A 13,522-nucleotide genomic window follows, 5' to 3' on the forward strand; every position below is an offset into this window, starting at 1 on the left:
TATTTCATTTTATTAATAGGAAATTGTCGTAGGTTTTTAATATCCGGTATCCGGCCGGATAGTGAGTTACTATCCGGTATCCGGCCGGATAGTAAATTTAGGCCGGATATCCGGCCTACCGGATAGTTACCGGATATCCGTTTCATCTCTAATAAATAGCACTAAAAAATAAGATGGCTAATATTGCTGTCGGCCTTCGGTATAAAGTTTACATTAATGGGAATAATAGATGACATTTTATGCCCACGGTACTGCAAGGGGATGTAGCTCAGTGGTAGAGCGTTCGCTTTGCATGTGAAAGGCCCCGGGTTCGATCCCCGGCATCTCCAATTTGTACTTTTTGTTTTTTATTAACGTTTTTATTTATAAGTGTTAGATTTATTCTATTTTAGGTATATTTTGTCACTAAAAACTTCATCTATCTCTACATCGAGCTCATAATTTTCTAGTAAGCTGCCAATTCAACCGACCATTATGGAAATCATGGGGGGATGGGGAGGAATATGTTCAGCAGTGGATGTCCTATGGCTGAAATACCGTTTCCAACTTATCTTATATTTTTGCTGGATGCTCATACTATAGCAGTTTGCGATATTGATCGATTACAGCCACTGGTAGTAGATCAGCGGTCATTGAAGCTTATCGGCTGGATCGATATTGTGCGCCGCTGATCGATACGCAATCGATTACATAAATACGTCGAGTACGATGGACATATCGATTTTGGGTCGCGATTGATGCGTGAAGCGAAGTTTCTTTGGGAGCTTTGAGTGACTATGCTCGTGTCTTAGTAAAGGTAAAGGTGTGATTGTTTCACTTCTTTTCTTCTTATCGTAGCTTCTCTAGACAAAAGATTAAAAGCTATATTGATGTTTCACAGAGTTATATTTTCGTATTATAGATGACCTTATATTAATTAGACCTTTTAGTTTAAGGCTTTGAACCACGTCAGTCTTTTTCTAGGTTGATGGTAAAACTTAACGTATATTTACTCGTATAGGTACCTAGCCAGGGTGTCCACATTCTGGAAAGTCAGGGAAAATCAGGGAAAAGTCAGGGAAGCTCATAGCAGTCAGGGAAAGTCAGTGAAATAGAGGGGTCACCTGGAAAGTCAGGGAAACATTGAGATTTTGTCTACCAAAACACTGTTTGTCTCCCGAAATTTCCCAGTGTTTGTAAAATGAGGGATTTAATTTAATTTATACTCTAGAAAGACCTTTGATCTTGACTATCGAAGCATTTTTTTTTCAGGTTTGGAGTGATCTACATTATGACTTTGTTTTTAGTCATAATTATATTACTCCTTTTTAGTTTTTTATCTAATGAAGTGGATTGATCTAAATTATGACATAATTTTGTTCATAATTAGATTACTTTCATATAGTTATTTTTTTCAAGATTAGAGTGATCTATTTTATGATTTTTTTTGTCATAACTAGATTACTTCTTTTTGTTTTACTTTTAATAGTTGTACTTTTTTGTTTCAGTAAAATGATATATTTTCTATTGTCCATGTGAAAGTGCAACTTATAACTTATGTTTATTTATATTTTTTTTATAATTATTTATTGATTTGATTATTGAGTGCAGACTAGTGAGCAGTTCACTGTGAGTGGTATTAATACAGGGTGGAAACGATAAGTGATCTCATTGGATTATTTCTAAACTACACAAGATATCGAAAAACTGCTTACTGATCTTGAAAGTGCTTCACAAGCTCTTTCAAACGATATCAGTAATAGGTTACAGAATTAACTGGATCTATCCGAAAAGTCAACGTGTCCCAAAATTCAAGGATAAGCCGGCGCCGCAGGATGGACATAGTCATGACTACTTTAGGAAAATTAAGGAAAAAAATCTATCTCAATTATTTTTTAAGTTACACAATAAATTACGAAATTCTTCGAATATTGACACCCCTTATGATATTTTACATTACCACGACCACCATTTTTCAAATATTTCTGTTTTTTTGTTTGTATCGGCAACTTAAGTAGTGTTGCTGTCCACCCCAACACATAATAAAATAAAAACTTTTTTAAAAACATGCTTGACTTCGTTTCAAAATTATAATTGACTTCATCATCAGGACCCTGGACATCATCTAGCACTAAAGTGCTCGAAAAGACAAGTCCAACGAACCCAAACTAGATGCAATTCCGCCGTTTCGTTAAGAGTTCTTATCTCAATGTCTCTCTGACTCTGACTCCATCCAGCTCAATGGTACCATAATATTGCATTGTCATCGTACTTACACAAGTATATCAAATTTCAGCTCAATTGATTAAGGAGAACTGGTTTTAAATTCAGTTGTAAAATTTATCCCATACTAACTAACAAGCGAAGTGCTTGTAAAAATGGTACGCATAATTATCTTTTTTGTGACTAGGATTCTTAGAGTATTATACCATTTTGAAATCTTGGATAGTTGCGTCAACTTTATAAAAAACTTGCCGCAGTAGTGTTCATACTTTTTTTTTACAAAATGATGAGTCAAAGTGTAGTGAAAGTAAAAATCGTTCAAAATTTTAAGGAAATAACATATTTTGATTAACTTTTGTGTAAAAACTGCAAGGATTCTGGGGGTTTTAAGAGTTGGGGTGAACAGCAGCACTACTTAAGTTGCCGATATAAACAGAAAACCAGGAATAATTGAAAAATTGTGGTCGTGGTAATGTAAAATATCATAAGGGGTGTCAATTTTCGTCGAATTTCATAATTTATTGTGTAAGTTAAAAAATAATTGAGATAGATTTTTTTCCTTATTTTTCCTAAAGTAGTCATGACTATGTCCATCCTGTGGCGTCGGCTTATCCTTGAATTTTGAGACACGTTGTATACATAGTTGGTCAGGGAATTTTGAAAAAATTGTCAGGGAAAGTCAGGGAAAAGTCAGGGAATTTTTTCGAACATTTGCAGTGGACACCCTGCTAGCCGTCTACGCGTCTCTACCAACTGTGTAATGTTAGGTATTTAATTCACACATGCGAGTATAATAAACGCTAAAGTAAGTTTGTCTGTCTGTTACAATTTACGCCTAAACCGCTGAAGTGATACTTATAGCTAAGTTTAGATAAGACATAACGCGACATCTAAAAGAAAGGCAAGGGGGATAGGGGATTATTAACGGTTGAGTAATGATAAGGATAATAATAATTATGATAACACATTTAGTCAATGTTTTTGTTAGAGAGATCATAACGATATCTAAAAGAAGGGCAAGGGGGACGAAAAGGGTTGAAATTTTTAAATGTTAACCTTAATGATATGATAACACATTTAGTCAATGTTTTTGTTAGAGAGCTCCTGATTCTTGGGCATATAAAATAATTGCCTTCAGTCAAGTGCGAGTATACCTACGGAACAGATGTTTCCTCCAAACGCTGTTTCGGAAGTTTTCATTTCCCGGCTGCATCGATCCGCGTACGTTCATCGCATACTTAATGCTCATCGGGGTGCTTTTTATGTGGACTTTATGGTGAAGGAGATAAGATTGAGTTTTGCTTAGGTAAAAGCGATGGTAGAGACCCTTGGAAGGTCGGTCAAGGACTGAGTCCTATACGTATTTGGTTTTGGTTGATAGTGGGTTTTGTTTGGGAATCTGAAAGGTTTGAAATTCGTATTTTTATCTGTGATAACTTTTCTTTTATCAAAAAAGTAGAAGTGGACTTATTATTTTTGTGTGTAATTAATTTTTGTTTCAGAATTTATACGAATTATTTTTAAGAATAATTTTGGAAAGGTTAATATTGATATTAATAGGTACCTACTTTTATTTCAAGAAGTTTAGGTTATTAAACTGCAGGCTAGATAAAAACTTAAATTATAGAAGTATGTAAGTATTCAAATCACGTAATAATTTAGGATGCATATTAAACTTTGGAAACATAAATTGAGGGTAATTTAAGTTGGTCAGATTGTGGTCTGCCGTAGCGAAGCCTCCCCGAAACTCGCGGGAGCTCAAACATTCTAGCACAGACTTAACTAATTTATATTATCTGTGGCATAGAATTTACACCTTACCACGTGACCACGCCCACCCGCCAATGCGGCTCGCCCAACGCCTTCCCAACGCCTCACGCCGCCAATCGAGACTCGACGTTCGAAATTTAAAACCGCGCAGCCGAACTCCGCCCGTCTCTCTCACGCCAAAGGCTGTCAAGTGAGAGCGATAGATCAAGCTCAAACTTTTTTTCTAAATTTAATTGCTTCAGCCAGCTATATGATTAAGGTATTTTGTAAGCCACGGAAAATGGAAATTACACCGGCTAGAATTTTTAAAAGTAAAATTAAATTCTTTAAAAGGTGATGAGTTGTTGTGCCTGTAATGCTAAATTAGGTTTTATAAATTGCGTTTACCTACGTATTGATCGGCGGTGAGGTTAAGCCAATATGTATTTTCTTATACAAAAGCATTTATTATCTCGAACTGATCAATCGATCATTATAATTGACTGCGTGTGTAGTATTTTTTATCTAATGCCTTGAAAAGGAATATGATAACTTCATTTATGAATAATTCGCACAAAAGGGGAATTGCACTGAAAAACTTCTTAAAGCTGTAAATCATACTTTCATCCTCTTAAGGTGACCACCATAATAACGTGACCATTATCTTCTGAGCTTGGCATTGGACCGCGCAATTTTTGTAGAGGGATCGTGGTATGTTGGACTAAGGTCCCCCTATAGTATTATGAGTTTTCGTGATAAAAACATAAAAAACTTAAGTTGTTGAATGGATGCGTCGTCATGAATAAAGGGTGTTGAATCCAATTAATGTTGTCAACATGCTGGGTGTTGTAGAAATATTTTGTTATTTCTTTTTTTTTTGCGATCCTTCTCAAGATTTACGGCAAAAAATAAACAAGCTCTATAAAATATGCAGCTTTTGCCTTTTCAGGGCAATGATAATAATTTTAGCTTTGAAAACATATAGGGGTAACAAAACTAAAATAATAACTGAATACAGTTAAAACCATGTTTAAAAAAGTTTGAAATCCTTCTCTGAATTATTTTAACTGAAGCCATGTTGCCAATAGCAACAAGGTTGAACAATCGTCATTCAGCGTCAGAGACACAAGACATTGTCTCAGAAACGTCTCTAATGAACCATTTCAATGTAGTATGCAAACAAAGCAATGACACAGCTTTACCGTTAGCTGGTTACTCACTCTGTGACACTGCGCAATTATAGCCACCAGTGTATCTTGACCCGCTGTCATCCCGCACTTTACCCTTGATCTCTCTGTTTTGGTTCTTGCGAAGAAGGGAGAGGGATCCTAAGTTACGTTGGACGTTCGTTCCCGCGATTTAATTTCGTTTTGACAGTTAGAGCAGTCAAGTTTGAGGTTAGGTCGCAGGTGAACACGTAATGCGTGGGAATTTAAGTCCACCGGTTTTCGTATAGTGATTATAATTTTATTGCAGTTCGTTATAATAAAGTACTTTGGGTAAAATGTTCTGTTCAATTTTGTATGAGAAATTTTTGGACTCGTAGCAAGAGATACGACTTACGGTCATTAAGTACCTACCTACCCTTTAGGGTAGAGAAGAGAGAAGAATAGAGATGATAGGTTTTTTTTTTCTATGAGCGACAGTTGAGCAGGACTGGAGTTTCTTTGTATTTACAAAAATCTGATATGGTATAAGACACTGCTTAAGACTCGAGATGCATAGGTATTTAGGACCCATTTCAAGACTAGTCAGAAGTAATAACCCACTTTACTTAAAAAAGTCAAGTTATTTGATGGTTCATTATGTAGAGTCAGTCAGACTCAGTAATAGATTACCTATTAGCATGTCTAGACACTGGTCGCTGTGTTATGCCTGGTATTTCAGCAAAACATTCAGGCATTTTGTTTTCATACCCTGAATGATAAAAACTATGAAATTGAATAAACAGTTTCCCCAGGTAACCTCCCGAACGGCATTGGGTAGAATCGATCGCGAAAATTTCCGCGAACCAGCAAGATTTTGGCGAAAGTAATTAGGTCACACCCCTGCACGAGTCGTCGACGTGACGGCGGCGCGCGTCACGTAGTCCTAACCCAATTACAGGAGACGTGACGTTCAGAATTCGACAGCACGCTCCAGCCGTGTAGACTGGGGCTTGTTTCGTATGCCTGCCGCACGCCCGCTCGGCCGGTTCGCCGCACACATCCACGCCGCACGCCGTATAGTTTTGATAGCAGATCCTCTCAATGACCGCTGGACCGACAGACTCGGCACACGTGTTCTCGACCGGGTCACTAAAATGCATGTAAATAATCCTTCATGCACTCGCGCGTGTTTCGGAACGTGTCAACGCGCGCGCGGGAAGTTTGGCGGTTGACGTTTGACAGCTCATTTTTTTTAAACGCCAGTGACGGTTCCGCCGCGCCGAGGATACGGAAGTGCGGACTTTTATCAGTGGTGCAAAATAAAGTGTTGTGACTTGGATTATTGTTTTTTAAATGTGGAACACGCTTGCTCGTGAAACTTTTTCAGGAAGCATTTATGTGTTTTGTGTGGGCGTACCAAAAAGTTTTTGGTCGTCAAAATTAAATTATTTGAAAAAGCAGTTGATAGTTTTCTATTTTCGTGTATATTTTACGATTCAATACTAGTATCGATAAGTGACTAGCTCTTTAAAATAATATAGAATTTTAAAATTACCTAATTAATTCATAATTTCTCAAAAATAATTAGACAATGTTTAACCCATTTTAAACATACATTTCAAAGAGATCGCATATAAACCCGCGTGTGGTAAGTAGGCACTAAAAAGCCGTAAGACAAACGAGGCAAACCGATTCTTGCGCACCGGAGCCAAACCAAACATATGTTATTACTTAACAAATACCGAAACCTGTAATCCCTTGAGGTTAACCCAACAGACGCAATATCTCAGTAAATATAATGTCGGCTTCACTAATAGGTGCCGATCTGAAGAAAACAATCAGAGGTTGCGCAAACGCAGTCGGCACACATATTAAATGTTCGGACCTTCGCTTGTGCACATACCTTGGTTAAGTTGCCTAAATTGTTTATGATGTGTTGCGATATGTTGGCAGTAACAAGGTTTTGAATTAAGAACACTGATATCTTTTTAAAAATTTCAAAAGAGTCTTGGTTAAAAATTAAATGTAGAGTCGCCATAATTAAAAATAGTTATGAAAGAAAAACTTTAGTTATGTTTACCCAATTTGCTCATTGTTTGGTCAACACAAATTAAATAACCCAGGCGCCTTTTTATGAATGGAAGGATAATTATAATCATTAATATTTATAGGTGTGTAGGTTTATTCAACAAATTCTTTACACATTTTATTATACTTGGTTCGGATTTTGTTTGCATACTTTCATGCAAACTTGCATACTTACCAAATAAAGTAGAATAATAATTTGTTTTAAAATACAAGGGACATGACTGTATTTACTGTGTAGGTAATCAAAGTATAAAGCTTTTTTTCTTGTCATTATCTATGCTTAGAAATTCAAGTTCCTAAAAAAGAAATAATAAATAAGTTTTCAAATCCGATTCGAAAAAGTTGTTCGAATTTCAACAATTCAAAATTCAAACTTTGTTCAGAAGCCTCGAATACACGAACGTCAGGTGATAAGCAAATATAAGTCCGTTATCAAAGCTATGGGTAATTAGCGGACACGGCTATTGTTGGTTCGGCTAACAGCCAGGCTTTCACGACACCTGAGAACTTGGACAGGTGGAATTTTATATACCTCTTGAATGAGGTTTATTGTCTGTTGAGTCGAAATCGAACGAAAACGACCATAAGTTTCTACATCAATGTCATAGCGCAAAAATCTAAAAAGCTACCAAATCATAGAGTTAAATGAGTTATACTTACATTACCTTTAATTTTTATTAACCATTAACGTGTTTCCTAATGTCAAATGTTCGTATTTTGACATTGGTAAACATGATATTACTTACTCAAGTTGTGTTGTGCAAGTACCTTAACAGTATTTAATCTTTTAGCTAAAGACTCCGCTTTAGGTGTTTCAATGTTTAATAAAAATAAGATAGGTATTGTGTCAGACAGTGTGAGTGCCAATAGAAAATAGCAGTTATAATTAAGAAGCTTCGGCATCAAAATTAGAACAGTGAAAAAGCCAGTGTTAAAAACCAAAGAAAAAGTAAGTTTGAAAACAGAGGAGTAATCGTTTACAAGTTCAAAATTTCGAATTGAAATATTGGAACAGTGATAATAACAGTTATAACCAAAGATAAAGTTTGAAAATGGAACAGTGATTGTGAATCTAATCCATATTTCGAAATTAGAACTGTGCATATTGTACGTTTAATAAGAGATTCTGAAAAGAGTTCTGAAAATGGAACAGCCGATCAAACTCCAATAAAAGCTGTTTGAAAATGGAACTGTGATTTCGAACACCAGCAATTCAAATTCAAATTTGAAATTGGAAGTGATTTGAAAATGGAACAGTGAGTATGGAGCACGGGGGCGGGTTCGCGTCGCCGTGGGCCGCCATGCTGGGCCACGGCGTGCACGGCGCGATGCAGCACGAGTACGCGCACGCGCACGCGGCCGTGCCGATGGATCTGCACGTGCCGCAGCCTTTCCCTTACTACCGGTGAGTGAGAGTGTAAAATATTATGAGATAGGGTTTTTGCAGAGTTAGGTGTAAAGCCTAGGTTGCATTAAATCACAATACATCTAAAAATACACGCAACAGTCAGTTTCCGTGATGCTGCAACGTTGCTCAGATTTAGCACCATGCCACAAAATTTTAGTAGTGCGGAATTTGCATGTTGCGCAGCCTTTCCCTTACTACTGGTGAGTGAGAGTGTTATGGGATACCAGCTATGAAAGGGTTTTATAGAGTTAGTTGTAAAGCCTCGGATACATTAAATGGGATAAAAAATATCCCGAAAATGCACAAAGCTGTATCTTAGCGATGTAGCAACGTTACCTAGATATGGCACCATGCCACAAAACTTAAATGGATGTGGAACTTGTTGCAAGACCCCATTTCTAGAGCGTTGCAAGAACACATTGTCCTTCAGATGTTTCTCGTAGATGTTAAACAAAATGTTCTGCTTCATGAGAGGCGTGGTGCAGGACACTGGGTAATACTTGTATTATACAGCTTCATGTAGATTGAGCGATGAGCACCTTGTTGTCAATTTAAGTAAGTTCGAAAACATTTGGTTTTCTGGAACTCGTAATCTACCCAAGGCTTTAAGAGGACTATGGTTGCATAAATGTAAGTAGATCCATGCAACCGAAGTATCACTCTAGCTGCATTTTTTTAGCAGGAGTAAAACTTCAATGAAGCACAAATACGGCAACTCTAGGACTAATGATACACTGTGGTCTGGAGTTATCAATATTGTTGGCGGCCATTACAAAAAGCCGCAAGTAGCAACATTGTAGTGTACAGACACTTCTGAAGTAAAAAATACTCTTTACAAGGACATAGTTTGCTTGCTGATAGGCTAACTGGGATACGCGGCCTAGATCGCTATTTTGATAAGCTAGAAATATAGTTATGTCATGAAACATTATATTTTACTAGCTTTTGCCCGCGGCTTCACCCGCGTGAAATTTAGTTTGTCACAGATCGTCATAAATTATAGCCTATATGTTGTTCTGGGCTATAAACAATAATACTGTAAAGTTTCATCAAAATCCGTTCAGTAGTTTTTGCGTGAAAGAGTAACAAACATCCAGACATCCAAACTTTCGCATTTATAATACGAGTAAGTAGGAAGGATATTAGCAGGATACGTATAGCATCGCTGTCTTTTGACTCGGTCTAACACTTGTGCCTAAGATCTCAGAGGAAACTTGACTAAATGGCAATGCCAGATTTTGTATGGAAGGTGGCGTCTTTTCTTTTTCGCGCGGCCATCGACCAAACTTTGTTTTTTGATTACAAAATAGTGTAATAAACCAAACTTACTATGGCATGTATACCTCTAAACTCAGTCTGAACTGAGTTACGAGCATAGATATATTTGATCGATGGCCGCCCGAAAAAAAAAAGACGCCAATTTCCGGCATTGTCTTTTACTGTCGCCTTGCTGTGTGTAGCTACCTCGAATTTGTAGCAATTTAGGAATGTATAAGTATTTTTTGTAAGAGAGTAACATCGTTTACATCACAAATAGACCATGGCTTGTGAGTAACTTGTGTGAGTGAAAACAACGCCCTGTTCACAGTTATAGAAAAAATCTTCAGAAGACCCCGACTAGAACGTGAAAAAGAAAACTAGTAATTTTTTATAGCAACCAGTAGCAGTATAGGGAAGTCCATGCCAAATGGAGTGAAACATGCGTTAAAGTTCAGTAATTAGTATGACTGTAATAATAAATCTGAGGCGTAGAAGGCGCGGAATCCCATACAACGGTCGTTGCGCGCGCGCAACGCAGCGATTAAACTAATTAACGATATAACACTTGCAATCACGTCTAAATGACAGCTCGGCCTTTTGGTGGTTATGGCATTGGCGATGAAGGCGACTTAAAATTTTCGAGAACTTCTATACGATTTGAGAAAATTGGAATGCAAATTAAAATTCAAATGCTTAAAATACGCCTGCCTTTAGATTCAAGTCGTTATCTATGCAGCATTAAATCCTCGCCCATTTCGTAGTAGACTCTTAGCTTTTCTTTCTCTAAGTCTAAAAGACTTAAGTAACTCTCAAATAAAAGATAGAAGAAGAAGCACAGAACTGACGGCTAATCGGAGCAGAAAGGTTCTAAAATAGAAATCGTATTCACGGGGGATGCAGGCCGCTTACGACCGGGCAGTGGGAAAATATTTGGGGGAGGTCTATGTTCAGCAGTGGATGTCCTGTGGATGAAATGCTAATGATAATTAAACTAAAGTTATCAGATTATGATTGGAAAATTGATCTTAACTAGGTTTAGCAGCTGGTTGCAGCAAAAATTAAAATGAGTAACAAAGATATTGCACGTAATGCACGTAGCAAACAAACAACAAGCATCATAATAAAAATGTTATGATATTCCCAGTGGACATTTCAAGGCTTCTTTACAAGATGCTTCAGATAGATAGATACGCGTCCGCGGCGCGGGACCTAAAATTAAATCGCTAAAAAGCGGTTACGTCAGATATGGTTAGTTATTAGAGCGGGATGCCGCGGCGCGGGCGCAGTTTTTGCGCAGCGAGTGACGTCGCATAGCGCACGCACGGCTCCCTTGACGGTTGATGGTATGGAATCAATACGCGTTCGATGGTTGGAATTTGGTAAACAATCAAAGGGGTCTTGTCCTCATTCATGGACTTTAAGGGTTCAAAGTAAAGCCTTAAAAAATAGTTTTCAGAAGGTGCGTTTTCTTTACAAAAAATTCTTGGATAGCGGACCTATGGACCTATATATCATATAGTTAAAAAGGACTTTTAAACGAAAAGGAAAAAAGAAGGATACCTATCGGATGGTTACATGCAAAATAGACGTGGGTGGTAGAGGTATGGTCACAATTTGGCACTGCCATTGCGAGAGTTGATAAGAGTACGAGTAAAATGTCCTTTATTTTCGACAATAATAGTATGGGTTATTAAGCTGATTTTTCATAAAAAATAAATTTTATGAGTGAATTAATACTTCTCCTGGCTTACCAGCAAGCACAAATTGAGGAAACCTGTTATCTAGTCATGTTCATAAAGCGTAACCTAAATACAAAAACAAGATTAAACAATTTTATCCAATACATATTCCACGTCAAACAAAAAGCACAAAACCAATCAATACAATTTCGATATAAATCGTTCTGGACCTGTCATTGTGTGTCGCCACTAATTCCCGAAGCTCTATAATCTGTGGTCGGAATTACCCCGCAAAATGGCCGCCAACGTGTCATTTGAGGGTCCGAGATGGTCACCGAGGCAATCGGACAGGGTCTGATTATACACTTACGGTTTTAAAGTGAGGTTTCCGATTTCGACTTCCTTTTTCTGAGGATATTGATAGGTAGGTATCGATTGATGTTCTTTTGGGCAAGATAGATTCTGTGAATTTGTGTTTTGACTTTTAATCAAGATCTTAGGGTTTAAAATGACATGGTAATAAGTACATTCCTTGAAAATAATTAGGATAATGAATAGAAACTAAACAAAGGCACAAAACAGTAGATAATTTTAAAACAATACAAGTATAAAACAAAAGAAGTTGCGAAAAATGTATGTTAAGGCATTTTTCGCAAGAATTTTCGGAAGAATTTTTTCAATAACATTATGAAAACATTACGATGTAAATAATTTCAGATTGTTTCACAACATTTGAAAGTATCCTGAAACGAACAATTAAAATACATAGCTTATGGGTTTTAATATAAATAATAAATACAAAAGTAATTTTGAAATTATCGTAGATAAATTAGAAGCTAGATAAGAATATAAAAGAAATGATGATACTTACAGTTTTACATCGTCATGAAACTTCAAAACTTGATTTTAAGCTTTTAGATCGAAACAAAAACTTTAGGCTTATTGATATTGAAGATTCTTACAAAGATATCTCTAAGCATTTACACTTGTTCAGAAAACTGGTTACTTACTATGAAAGGATCAATTAGTAAGTAAAATGAGAAGACAGGGTAAACTCCATTAATTCTGCCGTGTTTATTTTAGTCCACGTAATGATCACGGTTCTCAGAATAACAGCAAGATTAAAATAAAAAAGATTATAATTACCTACACAATTTTATTAACAAACTCAAACCATCAATGTTGTAAAGTTTTCTTTTACAAGTGGGCGTTTTCCCAGCGACATCTAAAAATATCAGTTGTATTCATTCGTACTAAATGTTGATAAAAATTACGTACTTTGCCTAACTAATAAAATTTATTAAATACCTGTCATATTGTATAGTTACCCATGTATTTTAAGCGTGAATAGCCGTATGTACTTACACCAGATCCTTCCATCCTAAGAAACTCGCTCTAAACTTATTGACCATAATATGCTCAAGTTGACGGACATAACTTTAGAATATAGGACTCGATCCACCAATATCCAAGCAGAGCTTTTTACCCAAAAATACCAACCTTAAAATGTCCACATACGAGTATAAATTCAATTACCTGCGTGCGCGCAAGAACTCTGAAAACGTCCAATTCGAGGATGATTGAAATCGGTTCTTGTCTTACTCTGTATTTGACGTGTTCTTTACGTCATTAGCAGCTGGTGTCGATTGCTGATCTGGCTGTCCGTCATACATATTTATGACGTATCTGACGGAACAATCCCGGACAATCCGAATGCTGCTGCGGCAATGCGAATGCTAAAAACGTGCAACTGTTTAGCCAATGTTTACGTGGTTGAGTGTTTTTATCGGAGCAATTGCTTATTGTTCTTGGCGATGCTGTTGTGTGCAAATGATACTAAGTACAAAGTAACGTAGTCGAGTATGAGATGTCTTTTAAAGGGAAACAGTTTTATTTTTGTACGGTCTTTCTAATTACCGTAGCTGACACAATAAAATTGAAGTTTCAAAAATTTTACAGAACAATCGGAAGATTTTTTTGCATTCAAT

The 13,522-nt window shown here is 36.7% G+C and overlaps 1 protein-coding gene and 1 non-coding gene across 3 annotated transcripts in view; both read left to right on the forward strand.

The window, feature by feature from the left end:
• Nucleotides 1–257: 257 nt before the first annotated feature.
• On the forward strand, nucleotides 258–329 carry Trnaa-ugc (transfer RNA alanine (anticodon UGC)). Its single transcript has one exon. It is a non-coding gene; the product is annotated as a tRNA-Ala (tRNA).
• Nucleotides 330–8,528: 8,199 nt separating this feature from the next.
• The window catches only part of LOC135081512 (protein trachealess), a 199,362-nt gene continuing 194,368 nt past the window's right edge, over nucleotides 8,529–13,522 (forward strand). For both annotated transcript variants that reach the window (XM_063976226.1, XM_063976227.1), the window contains exon 1: nucleotides 8,529–8,592. In XM_063976226.1, coding sequence (XP_063832296.1) covers nucleotides 8,555–8,592 — 38 coding nt within the window. In that variant the 5' untranslated portion in view covers nucleotides 8,529–8,554. The remainder of the gene's footprint in view (nucleotides 8,593–13,522) is intronic.

The sequence above is a fragment of the Ostrinia nubilalis genome, chromosome 20 (assembly GCF_963855985.1).
Source record: "Ostrinia nubilalis chromosome 20, ilOstNubi1.1, whole genome shotgun sequence".
Taxonomy (NCBI): domain Eukaryota; kingdom Metazoa; phylum Arthropoda; class Insecta; order Lepidoptera; family Crambidae; genus Ostrinia; species Ostrinia nubilalis.